Source organism: Pyxicephalus adspersus, chromosome Z (assembly GCF_032062135.1).
Source record: "Pyxicephalus adspersus chromosome Z, UCB_Pads_2.0, whole genome shotgun sequence".
Lineage (NCBI taxonomy): Eukaryota > Metazoa > Chordata > Amphibia > Anura > Pyxicephalidae > Pyxicephalus > Pyxicephalus adspersus.
In genome coordinates, this window is record NC_092871.1 from 80,430,332 (window position 1) to 80,451,611 (window position 21,280).

The window sequence follows — 21,280 nt, forward strand, 5'->3', positions numbered from 1 at the left end:
TACAGGAGATGGTCAGAGACTGCAGACATAGTACAGGGGAAGGTTAGAGACTGCAGACATAGTACAGGCTCCTTTAAAAGGTATTTCTGCTCCTCACAGAAGAGCAAAATCACCCCAGTGAGGACAGACTACAAGAGATGACCAATCTAACCATCCAACGTGAACGTTTTGGTTTCAGTTTTCTTTAGACATTAAAAATACCCAAAAAACTACATCAACATTCACCCAACTCAGCAAAAGTCTGCACATCATGTGCAATACCTGGAAATAGAACAGGAAATAACAAGTGATAAATGTTTAACTTGCCAAAAACCTTCAGTTTTAAAATTTTACCACATTATTTGGAAAATGTCGGTCAATCAAGTGAAAGTTCCTTGGGGCTATTAGTAGACCAGGAGTATTAGAGTATTAAATATTAGTCCAGGAGTAGTAACCTTCTCCCCTTTCCGGCCATGAAAAGTGAGAACTTTTCTTGGAAACCCTCTTTATTGGAGATCTTTATCCAAAGCGCCTAAGGAGACAGCCTGGACTACACCTTTGGTGGTACCTCTGAGATTGGGGACTCATGCTGGTACATGAGCTATTGTACAGCGGAGGACCTTTTGCTCCTTTTAACCCCAAAGTCAGCTGACCCCAAAAATCTAATAGATATTAATATAATACAAATGCCAGCTTAACAAACATTTCCAAATACGCAATACTACCAATACATGCCAAAAAATTTAAATAGGCAAAACCAGTTATTGATGGAGGAGTAGACCTTATCAAGTTCACTTCTTGGTCCATGTTGGACAATATTCCACCAAGGAAAATATAAAAGCAGGAACAGGTACTCACAATGCCGCAACGCTTTCTGAATGGTTTCTTTAAGGCTCTACATAGCCCATAGTGACAGCCCTGGAACAATAGGCAGATGTGTGAATGTGGGGACCAGGAGATACCCAGGGGGGTCTGACACATTAAGAGATGGAGCGGAAACTGCAAGCAGCACCATCATTGGTTGGATTTATTCCCCTCTTTCCCCCGCCCTTCCTTGGAGTTACAGTGACAGCATCTGCCACATGGGGAATGCTGGTGACATCCCGCTATACAGGGCTCTGCTGTGTAGCCCAGGAGCTGGCTCTTTAACTCGTTCCATGCCTGTAGGAATCCTTGCTGCTGTCAAAAGGCAAATGAGCAGACAAAGAGGAGGGCAGGGGGCCAAATTCCAACATGGAAAGGGGGCCAAAGGCAATCTGCATGAGAATGATGAATTCTTCCCAGTGTCAGCTTCACTTATATAGGGATCGGGCTTCCAGTCCCCAACAACGTCCCTCTGTCCTAGGATAAGCTGGGACTATAGCTCACACGCACATGTCCCCCGGGGACAAGCTGTGACAGAAGTATGTGACATCATCCTGCCGACCACAACTCCAACCGACAGCTCATTGCCTTCAATTAGCGAACCTTTTAACTTCTTGCGGCCACCTGATCAATCCATTCTTATGCCCACTGACCGCCATTCAAACGTTTCTTTGAACAGGTGCTCAATTTAAAGGGACATGTAATAAATTTCCACTTCCTTGTTCTACATCTGATCGCTACTTTTAGAACGCTGGATACGGAAAAGCACACTGTGGAGCAATTATCGTAAGTCTGTAGTCAGGAGTACCATTCACTTAAATGAAAGAGCTAATCAATGTATTTGTAAGCAGGACATTGATTCTGGCCGTGTTAAAAAGAAGAGAAACGCCAGTATTGATCGAAAAATCATTGATTTATGGTAGAGAGTGGCAAGCAGAGATTTAAATGCACCTCATTGTGGCCCATTTGCCATTGCTATATAGTTATCCAAAATGCAATGATCATTTATAAATGTGGCTGTAGTAATGATCCAGTGCCACTCGCCTGCTCCAGTGACCCCCTGTGTGCTCCAGTGACCCCCTGTGTGCTCCAGTGACACCCTGAGTGCTCCAGTGACACCCTGAGTGCTCCAGTGACCCCTTGTGTCCTCCAGTGACACCCTGAGTGCTCCAGTGACACCCTGAGTGCTCCAGTGACACCCTGAGTGCTCCAGTGATCCCCTGTGTGCTCCAGTGACCCCTTGTGTGCTCCAGTGACACCCCGAGTGCTCCAGTGACACCCTGTGTGCTCCAGTGACACCCCGAGTGCTCCAGTGGAACAGTTATGATCCCCTATGCATTGATAATTTATAATTGATATAGTTGATAATTTATATAAAGTGGCAATAAGGTTGTTTGAAATGCATCGCTGTTGTAGCCATGGCCATCTGGTGATCCTTAATGTGGCCATCACACTGATCACTTGGCTGTGGTAGGAAAATAAAAACACAGTAACTGTAGTAATCGCAAATTCATAAATGATTTGCAAAAAAGTGTCAGGTCAGCTGACCGCTACATTTATGAATGGGATGAACACCTTGGATGGCTCCTTTAAAAAATTGGCAGCACAATATCAAATGAAAGAGCAAAAATGTAATTTATTGCAGCTTACTAGACCTTATTTGTAATAGCTGTTTGTTTTTTTCCTTCTTGTCCTAAGGTGACAATGCTAAACTCATGAAGGAGCAGCGTTGTCACCCTACCAAATCCAATCTGGTTTCCTGGTAAAACATGCTAACCAGTCGCCAAGTTCATCTGAGTGTTTTATTCCTCCAGACCAGTGACCGGTCCTTTGTGCCAGCAGTTGGCATCCCCAGGCGCTGTGACTGGGTCCCCTGCCAAAACCTCATATGGGTGGGAGGCAGTGACTGGCAGCTCGAGTACACACTGCACCCACTTCACTGCCTGACTAAGCCCAGGGACGACTTTCCCACAGGCCAGATCCAGACGATGAGGAGACCATGGAATTTGTATCTTCCCACTAATCCTGACAGGGCTACAAATCCAACAACCAAACTTGGAACACCAGAAATAAGTTAGTAGGGGACACAAAAAGAGCAGAGGTTTTGGGTCTCAGCACTACTTTTTGTGAACTTGTATTGTATCCAAAGAAAAAAAATACTTTTGGCTGGACATTAAATTGTGAGTGAAACCAAGTAAAGTATTGGCATGAAAATATGTGTTTTCTAAAAAAGTATGCAAAAAACATATAGTGAAAAAATTATAAATTTCACTGAAGTACAAGGACAAGCACAATGCCACTGGTTTACTAGAGCACACAAGTGTCACTGGAGTACACAGGGGTCACTGAAACTCACAAGGGTCCCTGGAATGGTTAAAGGGGTATTGGAAGACATACAGGTCTTTAAAGTGACAGGTGTCAGTGCAGCACATATTGTTCATGTAGAATTGGGGGAGTCACTGAAGCCCACAGTGGTCACTAGAGTGGTTGAGGGAGCACTGGGGTAGGGGACAAAGGGGTCATTAAAATGGGGAATAACATTGGATAACACAGAGGCTGCTGAAGAACAGGGTTCACTGGAGTAGGATGAGACATTGGAACATACAAGGGCCACTGTAGTGGGGGGGGGGGTCATTGAAATACATAGGGGTCACAGGAGCAAAAGATGCCGACACAGGGGTCACTGGAGTGGTTGAGGGGAGGAGAGAATGAAGCATACAGGGCTAAATGAAGTGGTTGAGGAGGCACTGGAGCACACGTGGGGTACTGGAGTGGGGTGGTCACTGAATCTCATAAGGGTCACTGGAGTGGTTGAAGGGGCATTGGATGACATAAAGGTTTTTAAAGTGATAGGTGCCAGTGCAGCACAGATTGTTCATTAGAATGGTTGGGGGCTTCACTATAGCTTACAGTGGTCACTGCAGAGGTTGAGGGGCCCTGGAAGACATAAGGGTCAATAAATTGGGAAATGGCATTGGATCACACAGGGGTTGCTGAAGTATGGGGTTCACTGGAATAGGATGAGACATTGGAGCATACAAAGGGCACTGTAGTGGGAAGGGTCATTGAAAAATATAGGGGTCACTAGAACGACTGGTGCCAGCGGAGAACACAGGGGCCATTGGAGCACAGTTCTGGACAGGTTGATTTCCTGGGCCCCCAGAGCTTTCACCGATTCCTTCTGCTCATCTCATCACACATGTTAGCATGTGCCACATGTTACAACACATGTCTAAAGCCCAACCAAAGTTGACAGTGAATTCAAACATTTCAGAGACCATCAAGGGATTTCTCATCTTGGTTACCACAATTTATAAAAGCTGTGGTGCCCCCGGACCCATCACCTTTATTGCCGCTCTTTTGGGTACTTAGAACCATTCACAACCAGAGAGGCTTTCCCACACAGAGGCCACTCCCTGGCCTGGCAGAGACCCTGACCTCCCCCACCCATCCCTCACCGCCTCGGAGCTCAGTGCCAGGACAGCCTATGAAAGCCCCTCTTTGTGTGGGGGGTCCACGATAATGTCTATGTGGAACAAAAAGGATTCTTCCCTCAGAGCATGAAAATAATTGGGACGTCTCAATAATGAGTCACCGACGGCAATCTTCAAAATGCAACAAGGATCCATCAGTGAGAATCAGGTTTTAACGAGAACCTGTCACAACGAAAGTAGTCGAGTTTGGAATGCAGACTTTGAAATGAAGCCCATCTACAGGGCCAATGGAAACCAACTCACCCAACCCTCTCCCACTATTAAAAAAGAAAAAAGAAAATGAAAACGCACAACTCTACCATAATCCTTTGCTTTTTATCCAATTGATCCAGTGAAGACTAGGGATGAGCGAGCGAGAATATTAAGTTTGATCTCGCGGTGAATGGGGCCTTTCTCGCTTACCAAAAATGTAAGCGAGAACGACCTTCTGATTAGCCGAGAGGTTGAGCTCTCACCGAATAGGAGGATTTCCTGCATCATGCAGCCCTGGAAATCGTCTGTGATCCCCGGGCACTAGAGGTTTATTAACTTCTAGTGCCCTGGGGATTGCACACTCTTCTCAATAAATGCAGCCACAGCTGCAATCATTGAGAAGATGCTTAGCACAGGAGAACCTCCTGCCATTGTATTATAAGTATCCCTTACAAATGTGCCATTTGTATCTGTAAAAAATGTATCATTTGTAAGAGATACTTATATTACAATGTCAGGAGGTTCTCCTGTGCTGGGCATCTTCTCAATGATTGCAGCTGTGGCTGCATTCATTGAGAAGAGTGTGCGATCCCCGGGGCACTAGAGGTTAATTAACCTCTAGTGCCCCAGGGATCACAAATAGGAGGATTCCTAGGGCTGAATGCAGCTCTGGGAGTCCTCCTGTTTTAATTTTCTCTTCCGATGGTTTCGGGAAATTGGTTTGCTGAAATTTTGTAGAACCATTGAAAGTTCGAGGAAATTTTCGCAAGAATGCCAGAGGCATTTTCGCTCTTCCCTAGTGAAAAACCAATGATCCAAAGATGTGACCCAAACATACTACTGGCTGGTCTTGTTGCCGCCCCTCATTATGACATCATCGCATTGTTGCAGTGAGAAGACACCAACATTGGACAGCCAATGATAGGTATATTTGGCAGGGGGTAGGCGCGTGTCTAAAGCAGCAACCTGCATGTACAATGTTACACATCTGTGGGTATAGACTAGATGGCCACATCTCCGAGGAACATCATCAAGAAAACAGGGTTTCAGCAAATTGCTGGACAGGTAAATAAGAAAATTCCAGCGTGAATCTACCATGAGGGTGCTTGCTCAGGCACTTCCTGTCACTGGGTGACAACTGTCAACCTAATGTGTTTATGTGAATCTTTGGTCAACCAAAAAATTTAATCTCAGATGACCCCTATAAAGGTATTTCTTTTGATGACCTTTCACCGTCCCCTGAGCAGCACTCCTGTACGGTAATAGTTCGTAAACTGTCACCTGGAAGAGACATCAACATTTTTTTTTAATCTGCTATAGAGGGAGGAGGAGGGGACCTTATTGTTCTCTTCTGCAGGTAAGTAACACATAAAGGTCTTGTTCACTTCCTCAAAGTGTAAATGTATAAGCAGCTCACAATGAACTCATATGTATGTCACTCTGCTCTCTCCTCCTGTTAGCATATCCTCTATAGCAAATGAGCATTGCAATGTAGCTGATTGGCTCCCAGCGCTGCTCCCTTCTCTTCAAGCCCAAGCTCTGCTGCTCAGGAGTCTGATACATTTGTTGAGGTGCATTCATTTGTATCCACCTGGAGTTCTGCTCCCCACCTCATTTCCATCATCCTTATCCTCTGTCTGCACGGAATCTGTTCACATATTTCCTTCATATTTACCTGTCACGGGTCATTGCATCCCAGGAAAGTTTATTAACATGTCAGCCGCCAGCTCTGCAGGATGTATCCCGGGGGAAGGGCATGCACCCCTCCAATGGTCATTGCCACTGTTCTGACTTAATCCGCTTTCTGTACCTTCAACAAACAGCAGAAATGGGGAGGGGGTCAGGGACACTCCACTTCACAGCAGGAATCAGTCTGGGGAGGGCTGGGGGGGTCACATCTGCATGAAATGATTGTGAAGAGACAGGGCTTGGCATACTAATCCTTGTAATCGCCTAGCTCAAAGCAATGCAAGGATGAGATAACCCTTTCATTGCCTGGCAGGAACGCTGGTGGCAAAACACAGGGCCTTGTGGTGACAACTATAGTTGTCCTTTTTAAGGCACAGTCCACTGTTGTCACCATTGGGGAAATGGCACGAAGCGGATCAATCTAAACTTCAGCTATAAATATTTTTTCAGATCCGCAGCTTTCATTACAGCCATACCTAGTGATCCTGCAATAATTTGATTGTTCAAAAAAGAATACAGAAATTCTGAGCCAGAATTGGCATTTTTTAACGTGTTGTACTTTACCTGTCATTGCTATTCCGGCAATGGGCAAACCCATTAACCAATAGTCTAATATACTGACGAATAGTAATGTCAGATTGGTCCTCGGATTGCTCAGATTGCAGGTTCCAGCAGCCATTGCTGGAGTGCATCAGTGTTCTCCCCAGCCCCTTTTAGCTGGGCACACCACCCGGCTCTATTTTAATAATCACTCAGCTGTGGAAGTTGGGTAATAATATAGAGACTGCCATCCACCTACAATTTCTTCCCACCCAGCTTTAAAACATTTCTGGATTCAACACTGTGCATGTGGACAAAAAATGTTGCAAAGCATGAAAATAAAATTGAAGGGAGAAGGAAGCTATGACCTGGCTGTTATGTTAACTCATCATTTTTACTGCCCTCTGGGCCGGTGACCCCCTGCAAATATGCGCATCAGGTGACTATATTCTGTTAAGGGATCCTCCAGTTCCTATCATCAATAAATTGCTCATTTCCTGGCTCTCATGCTGATCCCATGACCCAGAACCCCAGAATGAAGAATCATTTGCAGGGATGGGAATATAACTTCTGGATACATGAAGTGGAAACATTGTAATCAGCTGCAGGTTGGTACATTGTATCAATGCTGTGATATCAATGTCAGAGCTGGGTGGGGCACTTCAGAGTAAAGCTGCGTACACACGGCAAATTTTTATCGCCCGATAATCAGCATCGGCCAATTATCGGGCGAAAATCTGCCGTGTGTACAGTCGGTCGTCGTCCATCGTCCGACGACCGTCCTGGCGGATCCATGGACGATGGACGACGACCGATCCTAATGAAAGGGAAGGGGAGAGCGCGCAGCAGGGTGCCGCTCCGTCGCTCTCCCCCTTCCCTCTCCATAGAGCATGAACGGTGCTGTATGTACAGCATCGTTCATGCATCGTGCAGTCTTTTCTCGTTGGAAAGGATCGTGAAAGATCCTTTCCAACGAGAAAAATTGCAGGTGTGTATGCAGCTTTAAGCTAGGTACACACTTCCAATAATTATCGTTAGAAAATGAACGATTACGACTGATCAACGATTATGCACGATTATATTTGAACAATCGTATTGTGCACAATTCTGTACATGCTGTAACAATATGATCGTTCATATATAATCCACCAATAATGTACACACACTAGATACGATCGCTTGAACAATGCAGAGTGACATGTAAAGGAGAAAGTGTACCGCAGAAACATGCATGATTACTGAACGATAGATAGCGAATGATTGTCGGCCAATCAGATCCGCCGTGCGGGTCGTTCATTTCCAACGACAATTCTCGTTTGTCGGCGTCGTTGGTCACTTATTTTTTGGACAATTTTTGCCAATCGGTCGTTTCCAACGATATTTATTGGACGTGTGTACACAGCTTTGGGGGGGGGGGGGGGGATCTACCTCCCCCTCAACAAAGTTATAGCTGCCCTTTTGTGTATTAGGATCAGTTTTATATATTTAGCTATGTGGCCATGATGACACACCGTGTGCAGGCATGGGTCATCTGGAAACACATGCAGCCTATTCTAGACAAAAGTCTAAAAAAGATCAGCAGAAGATGCAAAAACTGGCACACAGTGCCTAAAGGTGCGTACACACTTCCAATTTTTATCGTTCAAAACGAACGACGAACGATCGATTGGGCAAAAAATCGTTCTTAAAAAGTAACCAACTATGCCGACGAACGAGGAAAGTCGTTGGAAACGAACGACCGGACCGGCGGATCGGACGACGATCGTTGAACATCGTTCGTGTGTACGGTTGTTCGGTGATCGTCCATGGTCTGAGCATGCGTGATGAACGAACGTTCGTTTACTTCCTGTCGTGCACATAGTTCCTCTATCGCTCAAACGATCGTATCTATTGTGTGTACAATATCTACGAACGATCGTGTCGTTATCTCTATGTGCAGGATCGGTGCTATACGGTCGTTCGTAGATATCGTGCAGGATTGTTCGTCGTTCGTTTTCCAACGATAATAATTGGAAGTGTGTACGTAGCTTTAGCAAACTAATATCCCCCTAAAACTACCCCTATAGCCCATCAGCTTGGTGCGCCTGCCTATAGCACTCAGGTCATGTGACATGTCAAACAACCAACTTCTTTTTTTCATCCGTCCTGCAGCGGCCCGAGGCATTGATAAATCCGGGAAGAAGGCCTCAGCTTCCACCCGCCCACGCAGGGCATTCATATGCAAATAGGAAGAACGTTCATGCAAATTCAATGCACAGGAAGCCACCATATACTATATGGAAACGTTCACTGAACAAAAGGCAATCAAAGAATGAAAACTTTGTCTGGGGATCAATCCTGAACAGACAGATTAACTCCAAACTGACCAAAAATCACCGCCATGGCAGTGTATCCGTCCTTGGCAAGCTTGATCGGCAATAGCCGCGCGTTGTACAAGATTTTCAAAAATGGCGAAATCTTCCATAAAATCAGGCACAATTCAATCACGATTTAGGCGAGAAATAATCCAGCACTGGCCTGGCATTGGTCCAATAAAGCAATTTTCCTGATAATATATGACACCTAAATAGGTGTCGTAATAGGTGGCCAGGCTTCACTTCAAATACTTCTCATGCCCCAGTCGTAGCACAATTGATTGTTGAGGTCGGCTGTGCACCTTTCAGCTTTCCACAATAGAACCTTTTGATAATGAACAGTTTTCTCTTAAGTTAAAAATGAAATTTTAAATTTTGGAAAACCGCCATATGACAAGCTGGCTGCCTGGTTGTGAAGCATAATGGAAGGCACTGATACAGTAATCTGGGTACACATTTCCTAAAAAGGCTGCGTATGAGCGTTAAATTTTTAGTCATGAAAGACAGTTCCCAGTGACGATTGAAAGAACGAGTGCTGGCCTTTTCCATGAAGAGGCGGGAGGATAAGTTGATGGCTCCCCGCTGCATCCTCCCCCATAGGAAATAACAGCAGTTGTCTCACTTGGTGATCAGTCATGGCAGATCAGTAAACTAAACTGGGGAATAATACATGCATTTGATCCCCCCATGTGTTTGTAGCTTGTCACTGGATGTGAAAGTGACATTTGCCAGGATAGAATAAATGATGAGCACAGGTCTGTTCTCGGGAGGGGAGGCTCTCTGCTGATTCATCCTTCATAGAAATCCACTAGAAGCACTGTACATGTGCTGTTTTTCCCAGCAATCATTCACCTTGGACAACAATCACCTAGAGTGACAGAAGTTGTCATGGTTGGTCATTTAGAGATCTGCCATGGCAAGTCACAAAACGACCCCAAAGGAGTGCTTTACACATGCTGGATTTCCACCTGATCGCTCAGCATTGGGGACAATTATCTTGTCACCGAAAGAACAAACAAGTGCCGGTCAGTTCCAGAGGAAGGAAACTGGGGAAAGGATGAGCAGGAGGCTCCCCGCTGCATCCTCTCCATAGAAAATGATCACGGTAGTCTTGACTGGCCGTTTTATGATCTGCCATGGTGGATCATTACATGACATCTGTACATATACTGAATCTTTCCCCTGTGATCATTGTTCTCCCTAGCCCTTGTTAGTTGGGCACACCACCCAGCACTTTTCAGGAAGCATGTTTTGCAAGTTGATAAGTTAAGGTAAGTTGGGTCACAAAACAGAGGCTGCCACTCGCCTACACTTTCTTCTCACCCAGTTTAAAAAAAATTCTGGACTAAATATTAGAGATATTCACCAGGAAGGAACAAACAAGTGACAGTCTGTTCTATAGAGAAACAGAGGGGGAGGATGAGCATGAGGCTCCCTGCTGCGTCCTTCCCCATAGAAAATAATAGCGGAGGTCCTGATGAGTCGTTTTGTGATTTGCTATGATGAAACACTACAAGACAACAAGGGACAGGTATACACACATTGGATTGCTTTCTCGCAATAAATTGTCTAGCATGTGTTTGTAGCTTATCACTTTAAGAACGAATAAGCACTGGACTGTTCCATGGAGAGATGGGGGGGGGGGGGGATTTTGGCCTAGCAGAGATGCCTAATGGGCAGGGCCAATATCACGGGACTGGGGGAATCCATTATTTTTAAGCAACAGTGCCACAATGGGAAGGAAGCAGAATGGATAGTCATAGAATTGTGAATTCTTAAAAATGCAATAGGACACATCACAAAAGATTTACAATATGTATCAGATCACAAGATTCTTGCCAATACACAGCCCTAATCGATTGTCTGCCGAAGCAAAATCCCATTATGGAGTTACCAGAGTCAGCCATGTGCCTGGCACAAGGGGGCCACCAATAGCTGCCAATGCACATCAGAGTCTGCAGCCCAGACAACCTGCAATTATTTGCATCCCAATAATTCTCCGGGGTGGACGGGTGGGTTTAGAGAGCCAATCAGATGGCCTGCAGCAAACCGCAGGAGACTCAGGTGTGCTCAGCTCCTGGAAAGAGTCTCCTGGGCCTCAGACAGACACGTTTTGCAGGTGTGGGGGAGGGAAAGACACAGACACCCAGCAGACCCAGGAGGAGGCCTTGTTATCATCCCTGAACTGAATTCTCAGTCAAAGGCAAAACACACAGGGGTGGGGACGGTGACAACAAACAAAGAAAGAACGAGATGCCGTCTGCCCTGGTGACACAGATGTGAGCCATGAATAACGCAATTAACCAATGGACTGAAATGACTTACAGAGCTTTATATTTGTAACTTTATTTCCTATATAGCAGCATGCTAAAGTCATCACATACCATCAACAATTTCTGCAACCTTTTTGTAGCCACTTCAGCACTTTATTGGCTGTTCCCACCTGCCACAATCTGCCTGCATTGCATAGAGAAGCTCAGAGACCCGATGATAATTGAGATCCAGAATTATTTAAGGCCTGTAGGTGTATAATAAAAGAGACAACCCCCCCCCCTCCGCACAGCACATTGTTCTGCTCATCCAGACTCCACATGGAAGACGCATGCTGGGACCAGATACCACACAGAGGTTTCCTTCCCTTTTCTGACACACACCAGACAGTAAAAACCGCAGTAAAGAAACAGTAAAGTCGGATCTAACGCTCTGAGCTTTGACCCCCCCGCCGACTATTGTCACACATCATTTCATATTTGAGTGAAGACATAACAGAACGCCAGGCTCACTCATCTAGCAGCCAGCGGAATTAAATTATCACCCCGTGTTTGAACAGATGGTGGAAATGTGGAAAAATGGTAGACCAAAAAAATAGCTACTTCTTAAGGCATAATTAACATCCCAAAAAATAAATGTAATAGAATGCAATTTACTGGTCTCTAGATGAGGTGGCTGCATTTGTTTTTTTAAAATATTTCCTTTATTTTTTATCCGGTTCTCCTGTAAATAACACAATATACAAAATGTGTCAGTTCATCCCTAAGAGTGGCGACACCTACACCTCCATGTATGGAAGGAGCCATGTTTGCCATACAGACTGGAATTCAAACATGCCCGCCTTGGTTCATTTGTATGAGTGGTAACTCTCACCCCTCTATGTGAGAGAAGCCATGGGTGTCATCTAAGTTGGACATCAAACATGTGCTCAAATCTCTACCTATGGAGGAAGCTATGGTTGCCAGCTAGCTGTGTTCTCCCCAGCCCCTTTTAGCAGGGCGCAGCACCCGACACTATTCAGTAACCATCCGGCTGTTTTTTAGTGGTTAATGAAACGTTGGGTCACAATATTGGGGCTGCCACCTGCCTACAATTTCTTCCCACCCAGCTTATGAAAAGTTCTAGGTTGAACACTGCCTAGGTTTGACTTCAAATACGACCGCCTTTGTTCATCCATATGGGTGGCTACAATCACCACTCTATCTATGGAGGGAGCCATGGTTGCCCTCTAGGTTGGACTTCAAATATCAGCCTTTGTTCATCTACATGGGGGGCTACAATCACCTCTCCGTCTCTGAGGGAAGCCATAGGTGTCATCTAAGTTGGACATCAAACTAAATGTGTGCCCACCTCTCGATCTATGGAAGGATCTATGGTTGCCGCCCATGTTGGACTTCGAATATCTGACCTAATGTATTAATATGGGTGGCAACATCTCCATCTATGGAGAGGGCCATGGTTGCTACCCAGGTTGGACATTAAACACGTCTGCCTTTGTGTATCTATATGACTAGCTACAATCATATCTCCATCTATAGAGGGAGCCATGGTTTCCACGTAGGTTGACCTTTAAATGTCTGCAGTGTTCTCCCCAGCCCATTTTATCTGGGTGCACCACCCGGCACTTTTCAGCCACCACCCGGCTGTTTTTAGGTGGTTACTGAAGAGTTGGCTCACAATACAGGGGCTGCCACCCACCTACAATTTCTTCCCATCCAGCTTAAAAAAAAAGAGTTGAGGACTGGCCTGTCTTTGTGTGTCTATATGGGTGGCTACAATCACCTCTCTATCTATGGAAGGAACCATGGTTGCCACCTAGGTCGGATATCAAACATCGGCCTTTGCTAATTTACATGGGTGGCCACACAGGCTGGGTTTCTAACATGTCTTTCTTTGTTCATCCACATGGGTGGCTACAATCACCTAAGGTGGGATCTATGTTTGCCAGGTAGGACTTCAAACTCATTCGCCTTTATTCATCTATATGGGTGGCTACATCCCCCTTCCTTAATCTATGGAGAGAGCCATGGTTGGCCCCAGGATGGAATTTGAACATGTCAGCCTTTGTTTATCAATATGAGAGTGGCTGTTCTTACTACACCATCTTTAGAGGGAGTCATGGTTGCTTGTTCATCTACATGAGTGGCTACACTCACTCCTAGATCTGCGGAAGCAGCCATTGTTGCTACCCAGTTTGAACTTTCCAACATGTCTGCCTTGAATCACTTCCATTACATGGCTGATGGGAATATTAGGTTACTAAGAACTGTTTTTGCCTGTGACAAGGACAATCCTGGCAGTGAGGGTTTAGGAGACAGAAGATGGGTAGGTGAGTTTGAAAACATGGCTATTGAGGGCTCTTTTAAATGAGCAGAAAGTAGGAGCAAGCCGAATAGGACGAGGAAGACCATTCCAGAGAGTCGGGGCAGCTCTAGAAAAGTCTTGGAGCCGTGCGTGTGATGAGGTTACGAGTGAGGAAGTTAATATTAGGTCATTGGAGGAGCGGAGAGAGCGGTTAGGGGATAATTTTTTTTACCAGGTCAGAAAGGTAAGTGGGACAAGAACTGTGGAGGGATTTGAAGGCAAAGCACAGGAGTTTGAATTTGATTCAAGGGATAAGAGCATGTACGAGGAGTTTGGTGGTTAGGTAGGTGGGAAGGATGGATAAGTCTGGCTGCCACATTCATAACCCCTACTAAAATACCTAATAGGAGCTTTGGTGCCATGCTACTGACACTGACAAGGGGCCCACAAAACTAAAAATTTACCATCAGAAGGGAGACCAATCAGCCAAAGCTCAAGGAACCCCTAGCAAACTCTCGAGGAACCCTAGGATTCCAATGTTTGGGAATACTCTACACCAACCAATTCATAGAGATGGGCGAAGGCATCAAAATAGGTCCATGATCCCTTTCTCTTCGCAAATTTTGATATCAAATTTTAATAAACGTTTGGCCAAATTGGGATTCGGAAACCTCACTGTTGGGTGCCAAAGGACCCTTTTACCATCATCGGTTACGGTTATCTCAATTCTTGATACATAATGGAAAGCTCACTTGGATAAGTCTGTTATGGTGGAGTGGGAGGTGGATACATGTAAAGCCAACACCCAGAACATTGGATTTGGATCCAGTTAACATATTTTGTTTGGGTCACACAGTGGTGTGTTGTGGTAACATGTGCGGTAATGCACAGCAAATGCACCAACGGACTTAGCTGCCATTCACAATTACCAGAAACCCAATCACAACTTACCTACGCACTTTAAAAAACTTCATGCCATGTGCTGTGTCATGAGTACCCTAACCCAATGCACACCAACATTTTCTGCAACACCATTGTGTGAATGAAGCCTCACAGCTAAACATTCACCTACAGGTTTCCCACACATTATAATGAAAAGATAACATACACCGAACACGATTCCGCAAAGAGGAGGCGGACGTTGGAAGCCTGGCATGATTCTGCCAGCCCAGGCCCTGCAGCCAGAAATGAGAAGAAACAAGCAGCTTCTGTTTACAGATCACAGAGAGGGAGTGGTGGACTCCAGTGACACAAAGGAGAAGGGGACACCGTATTTTATATATAGTCTTCTGTCTGCCGGAGGATTTGCTGCTCCTTTTTTTGGCTCAGCTTACACATGTGAATGGGACGGGGCATTGACAAGTGAAATACACGGTGCAAAAATACCCACTAATATTCCATGCAACATTGCCAGCATTCTCTATTGCCAAGACAGGAAACTTTGTATTGTACGATGGGGAATTGATGAGATTTTAAGGCTTTAAAATAAAATGTAAGTTGAAGGAAAATCCATTGGAATATAAATGCAATGTCTTGCATATAGGCCAAAGCATTTGAGGAGTAATGCACTGCAGTACTTCTTTTCTGCCACAAGATGTCTTCAGTCCGATGGTTGGTTTTATCTAACCAGCTTCCTTGGAGCCCAGACTGTCATGGACCTGCCCCCAGCCAGTGACTAGACTGCAGAACAGCGATGAGCTAATTTGTCAATCACCGAGCTCCCTTTAATAAAAACAATTCTTTTAACATGAAGTGATTGATTCTTTTTACATCTCACACTACAGACTTGGGAGTCCATGGACCTCCAGAAACTGATGGGAAAATCTGGGTGTTTAAAAACTAAACACATTTCATTTTGTATTTTAGATTACACAGTTACATTCATTGTATCCTAACTTGTATATTGCATTGTCCATTCATTGCACATTGCTCCCCCACTCCATCAATCTTGAATTCTGTGATAAGATGTATCTTTCTATGTCAATTCCTGTTGTGTCCCCATCTGTTTTCCTATGTCTGGGGGTGAGTAATAGATAATTCAACAAACACAGTGTCAATACACACAGCAGGAAAAGGCAAACTGAGAGCAAAAGATATCCCAAACCCAGGGATGGCAGGAACCACAACAACATATCTGGCTGCATCTGTATCCTGTCTGCAGCAATCTTCCGACTGCAAGCTCTTCAGAACCATATCCTACCGACTCCGATCTCCAGAAATTTACCATGCAGAGAATTTTAATAAAGGATCTGAAAGTAAATCTAAATTCAAAGACTAAAATGAACTCTACAAGTTCTTAGATGTGGTGGCTGCTTTAGTTTTCTTTTCTTTTAGGTTCTGTTTTATTTTTGCCTGGGAATAAGAAACTTCCTGTTTTTGAACTACAAAAAAGTCTGTCTTTGTCCATCTCTATGACATGAAGGTGGGGGGGTATTGGTTAAAGGAAGGAGAACACATTGTTTTGTTTGCAGTTTAGTTTACAGGAAGTCAAAAAAGATCCACAGGTATCAGCCTCTGCTTCCTTATAGACTCTTTTTTTCTGTGTGCTGCAAAAAAATCTGCATGTCTAAATTGTTCCTCAGTGAATACCAACTCCATGGTTTGGTGTTAACTGGGCACCAATGCTGCCCAGAAAAGCACTCAACATTGCCCAACAAAGCTCAAAGCTGCCCAGCAAGGGACTCAACAAAGCCCAATGGTGCCCAAAAAAAGGCCCAACGCTGGCCAATGGTGCCCAGAAAAAACCCCAACGCTGGCCTATGGTGCCCAACAAAAGGCCCAATGCTGGCCAATGGTGCCCAACAAAAGGCCCAATGCTGGCCAATGGTGCCCAGCAAGGCTGAACACTGCTGTTGTGTACAAGTTCCAACATGTTGGCCATTGCAGGAAATGCAACATTTGTTGACTTTTGACCATCAGTATTAACAAGTGGATCACAGAAAGCTTCCTCTGAAGCCCCATGCTGCACACAGTTATGGCAAATTTTATAGAAATGATACCCAATGATATGCAACATATTGAGGTGCAACATATTGAGAACTCTCCCCCAAAAAGTCCAACACTGCCCTACAAGACCCAAGGCAGCCAAACACTGCCCAACAATGCCATTGTCAACATGCCTCAACATGTTGGCTAAATTCAGCATTTGTTGTTCTTTTGACTATCAGAACAAACAAATGAACCATGATGAGCATCCTCTGGGCCTCTCTGCTGCACACAATTGTGCTAAATTCTTCCATTTGGCATTCCTGAGACCAACAGCAAATTCACCTAAACGTCACTCCTGGGCTACAAAGTGCAGAACAGATTCATCATACACCAGAGATGATTGGAAGCCTTGAATTAATGTTCTTGGTCCTAAATATATTATGCAAATAAAGCTGATATTAAAGAGAAGAACCACTGAGTGCAATGTGATACTTTCACAGGCTGGATAAAACAGAACTCATCATCATCCCCCCCTCAGATTCCAAATCTCCCCCTGACATATATCTAACTGTTATAACACTGTTATTCGGTCCTCCCCTCAGGCACGTTGTCTTGGTGTCACCTTTGACTCGGCCCTCTCATTTACCCCCCATATTCAGAACATTTCCAGGTCCTGTCACTTTCATCTACGCAACATCTCCAAAATCCGCCCCTACCTGTCCCCTGAGACCACCAAACTCCTTGTACATGCTCTTATCATTTCTCGTCTGGACTACTGTAACCTCCTCCTCTCTGGTATTCCACTAACCCGACTCTCTCCTCTACAATCTATTATGAATGCTGCAGCCAGACTCATCCATCCTTCCCTCCGCTCCTCTTCCGCTGCATCTCTTTGTAGTTCTCTCCATTGGCTTCCATTTCACCTTAGAATCAAATTTAAGCTCCTGTGCTTTGCCTTCAAATCCCTACACAGTTACTGTCCCACTTACCTTTCTGACATGGCTAAAAAATACTCCCCCTGCCGCTCTCTCCGCTCCTCCAATGACCTACTAATGACTTCCTCACTCATAACCTCATCACACGCACGGTTACAAGACTTCTCTAGAGCTGCTCCAACTCTCTGGAATGGTCTTCCCCGTCCTATTCCGCTTGGTCCTACTTTCTGCTCATTTAAAAGAGAACACCAAACCCATCTTTTCATACTCACCTACCCATCTTCTTCTGTTTTTGGAAACCATCACTACTTCCCACCACTACATATCTCCCATCCTATTGTGTGTAAATTCCCCCACCTACTAGATTGTAAGCTCTTCGGGGACTTAAGGAAATATTTATAATTTTTTCAGTGACCTTTGGTATCCTGGCCAGTAGAAGAGGTGCTTGGGTCCTCCATAAAACTGAACCTAGTGGGTTCTCCTGCCGGGGAAACTATCCCATCCCTAGGTAGATGCCACCGGCCAATAAGAAGTCCTCTGCTGGCTCCTTTCAGCTGCCATGGAGGTGTTTATAATTTACCACAACATCAATATCCAACATCAGGTCTCCCCAAACTGGAAATCATGACAATGAGTACAACAAAGGTTCTCACCTGTTTACATCTTTATCAGCTCAACAAATAAAAATGGGAAACTTTCCAGCAAATGTGCCGACCGTACAGAACTGCACCCGGGCAATACAGCAACCCCAGGAGATCCAACACACATAGCCGGCTTCACCACCCCTCTACCAAACACAGCCGGGGACACCTCCAGGGCCCAATCACTCTGCCGAGGACCATTACTGCATGCCAGATACAGAATAGGAACAGATACCGAGAATTACACCCGGGGTACAGGACAAGAGAAGTGGTACTGTGCAAAAGAAGTGGTACTGTGCAGAGTCCATACATACAGAAAAAGAACAGATACTGAGAATTACACCCGGGTTACCGGACAAGAGAAGTGGCACTGTGCAGAGTCCATACAACTGAATGCACAGACTGTCCCACCAGTGGCGGTCACACAACCTCTGTTGCATGGAGACATAACAAGAATTAGGGGTGGACAACAGGGCAAGAATAAAGAAAAAGTTAAAAAAGTTAACCCCTTACACTGCTCACAGATGGAAACTGGTGGGAAATTTCCTCGGATTTTCCATGGGCCAATCACACGCGAGCAGATCTGTCACCAATTCACTGATTGATTGTCAATCCCAATACCTGGCACTGATCACTATGATCTGCACCCGATTCCTGCGGTTGGGGGGCATTGACAGTTGTTGCCGCAATGCACTTGTCAGAACGCATGCAGACGCACATAATAAAGAGTTAATATTAAGAATGCGGCAAGCAAAGACAGGTAAGTGTGAATCCAGCCTCAGGGTTTTTATTGGTTTATGTCCCGATAGGCAAGATTCACCCTATTTGTCCTGGTGACCACTGCCAACAAGATTAATTCACCGTTGTCACCTAAACAGCAGCGGGGTTAGAGGGAGGTGCAAAGTGTGACATTACATGGGGACCCCAGACTTTTCTCACCCAACAGAAGCCTCCATAGGGGCCCCACTTTAGTTCTGCACAGGGGCCCATTGTTGGCTGCATCCACCACTGCTACACAGATTGGAAGGGGAATCATTCAAAGAGAATGAATGTTATGGGGACAACAAAGAGATTTGTTTTCATTTTCTACTCACTTCCTGTGTTGATTTTAGAACAGGAAATGAAGGAAAATGTCCTCTAAAAAAATAAAAACATTTAAAATCTGCCCCCAGCTTTGCATTCCCCCCTCCCCTTTCTTAGAGCCAACCCACTACTTGCATCAGGACTGACAGCACCCCACAGACCCCTCCCACCAGACACAATCTGCCTGCATTGCATAGAGAAGCACAGAGACCCAGCAACGACAACGATTGCTTTTTTATAATAGGGTATCCAATGATAACATAAACATGGCACGTGAATGATGGGGTGAAAAGAAGAAAGCCAGGGAAAATGTAGGCAGATTGAGTGCAAGCAAGCTGCAAAAATGTCCCAATGAACTGCGTCCCCCTATGACGTACCAATCCCCAACTAAAAGCCTGCTTGGGTAAGTGACAGGTAAGTGTGACACGCCTCACTGGCCATGGCAGACAATTAGCAAAGGGACACCGGTTGTCAGTCTCAGCCAATCACACGACACAATCCAAGCCCACTGTATATGTTACAATCTTTCAGTAATGGAAGAATCTGATTGGATATGAATCAATTGGATCGTTTAGGGTGGCATGTCAGGATGGCAGCCAGAATTACTATCATGTGGTGTGATGGCTCTTTTTTTTACTTTTCATTTATCTCTAATATTACACATTTGCAATATTTAACGCAGAACACAACATGGCACTTGTTTAACTCATATCAGCGACAAATTGCTACTTTGATGCGTAGCAGCGATTGATTCCTCTCCCCCCCAAGAAAATGGGTCACCTACACCTGCGGTATTTCCAACCCTGAGGACACAAATCAGAATTCTGAGCAACCAATCAAAAGGCTTTGCTCAACTTTTTAAGTAATGGTAACTTGATTCCCCTCCCCCCCTTCCCACTTCCCAGGTCTCGGCTGCATGCAAGGATTGCAGGATTTCCCTGAACTCTGCAGCCCCTACCTGCATGCACCATGCCATAGAGAGTAAAAGCAGCCCAGCAGAGTCGGTGCAGGGAACAAATATTTCACAGAAGGATCTGTAGGAAGCTGGAGGTCACTTACCTGCTTGGATCGCTCTCCTGCACATGGAGCAGCTTCTAGTCCACAAAACCAACTTCCCAGCAAGTGTGAGAGCAGCCTGGGAGCTCAGCAGGGAGCAGCAGGTCCGACCCCCAGCCACCTATTCACAGCCCTATTATTCCAAGTCCAGCCTACTGGGGAGCTGCGCCCTCTACTGCCCACTGCCATCATTGCAGCTATGGATCAAAGTCAATGGGAGCCAAAATCTCCTATTAGATATTACAATGGGGGCAGTGTTGTGATCTGGGGTGCCTGTGGGGGCAGTGTTATGATCTGGGGTGCCTGTGGGGGCAATGTTGTGATCTGGGGTGTCTGTGGGGGCAGTGTTGTGATCTGGGGTCCCTGTGGGGGCAATGTTATGATCTGGGGTGCCTGTGGGGGCAATGATATGGTCTGGGGTGTCTGTGGGCGTAGTGTTATGATCTGTGGTGTCTCTGCGGGCAGTGTTATGATCTGGGGTGCTGTGGGGGCAGTGTTATGATCTGGGGTGTCATGATCTGGGTGTCTGTGGGGGCATTGTTATGACCTGGGTGTCTGTGGGGGTAGTGTTATGATCTGGGGTGCCTGTGGGGGGCGGTGTTATGATCTGGGATGTCTCTGTGGGCAGCGTTATGATCTGGGGTGCCTGTGGGGGCAGTTTTATGATATGGGGTGCCTGTGGGGGGCAGTGATATGATCTGGGGTGCCTGTAGGGGCAGTGTTAGGATCTGGGGTGCCTGTGGGGGCAGTGGTATAATCTGGGGTGCCTGTGAGGCAGTATTATGATCTGGGGTGCCTGTGGGGGCAATGTTGTGGTCTGGGGTGCCTCTGGGGGCAGTGTTATGATCTGGGGTGCTTGTAGGGGCAGTGTTATAATCTGGGGTGCCTGTGGGGGCATTGTTATAATCTGGGGTGCCTGTGGGGACAGTGTTATGATCTGGGGTGATCGT

At 45.5% G+C, this 21,280-nt stretch overlaps 1 protein-coding gene across 2 annotated transcripts in view; it reads right to left on the bottom strand.

Moving 5' to 3' along the window:
• Positions 1 to 20,462, bottom strand: part of PLXNB3 (plexin B3) — a 67,822-nt gene extending 47,360 nt beyond the window's left edge. Inside the window, exon 1 of one of the 2 annotated variants that reach the window (XM_072429467.1) lies at positions 20,334 to 20,462. Coding sequence is in view for 1 of the 2 variants with exons in the window: in XM_072429466.1 (XP_072285567.1) it covers positions 838 to 960 (123 nt within the window). In the remaining variant the exon portion in view is untranslated. Of the gene's footprint in view, positions 1 to 837; positions 976 to 20,333 lie in introns of those variants that run through there. The other variant, XM_072429466.1, reaches the window with a different exon arrangement.
• Positions 20,463 to 21,280: the final 818 nt, after the last annotated feature.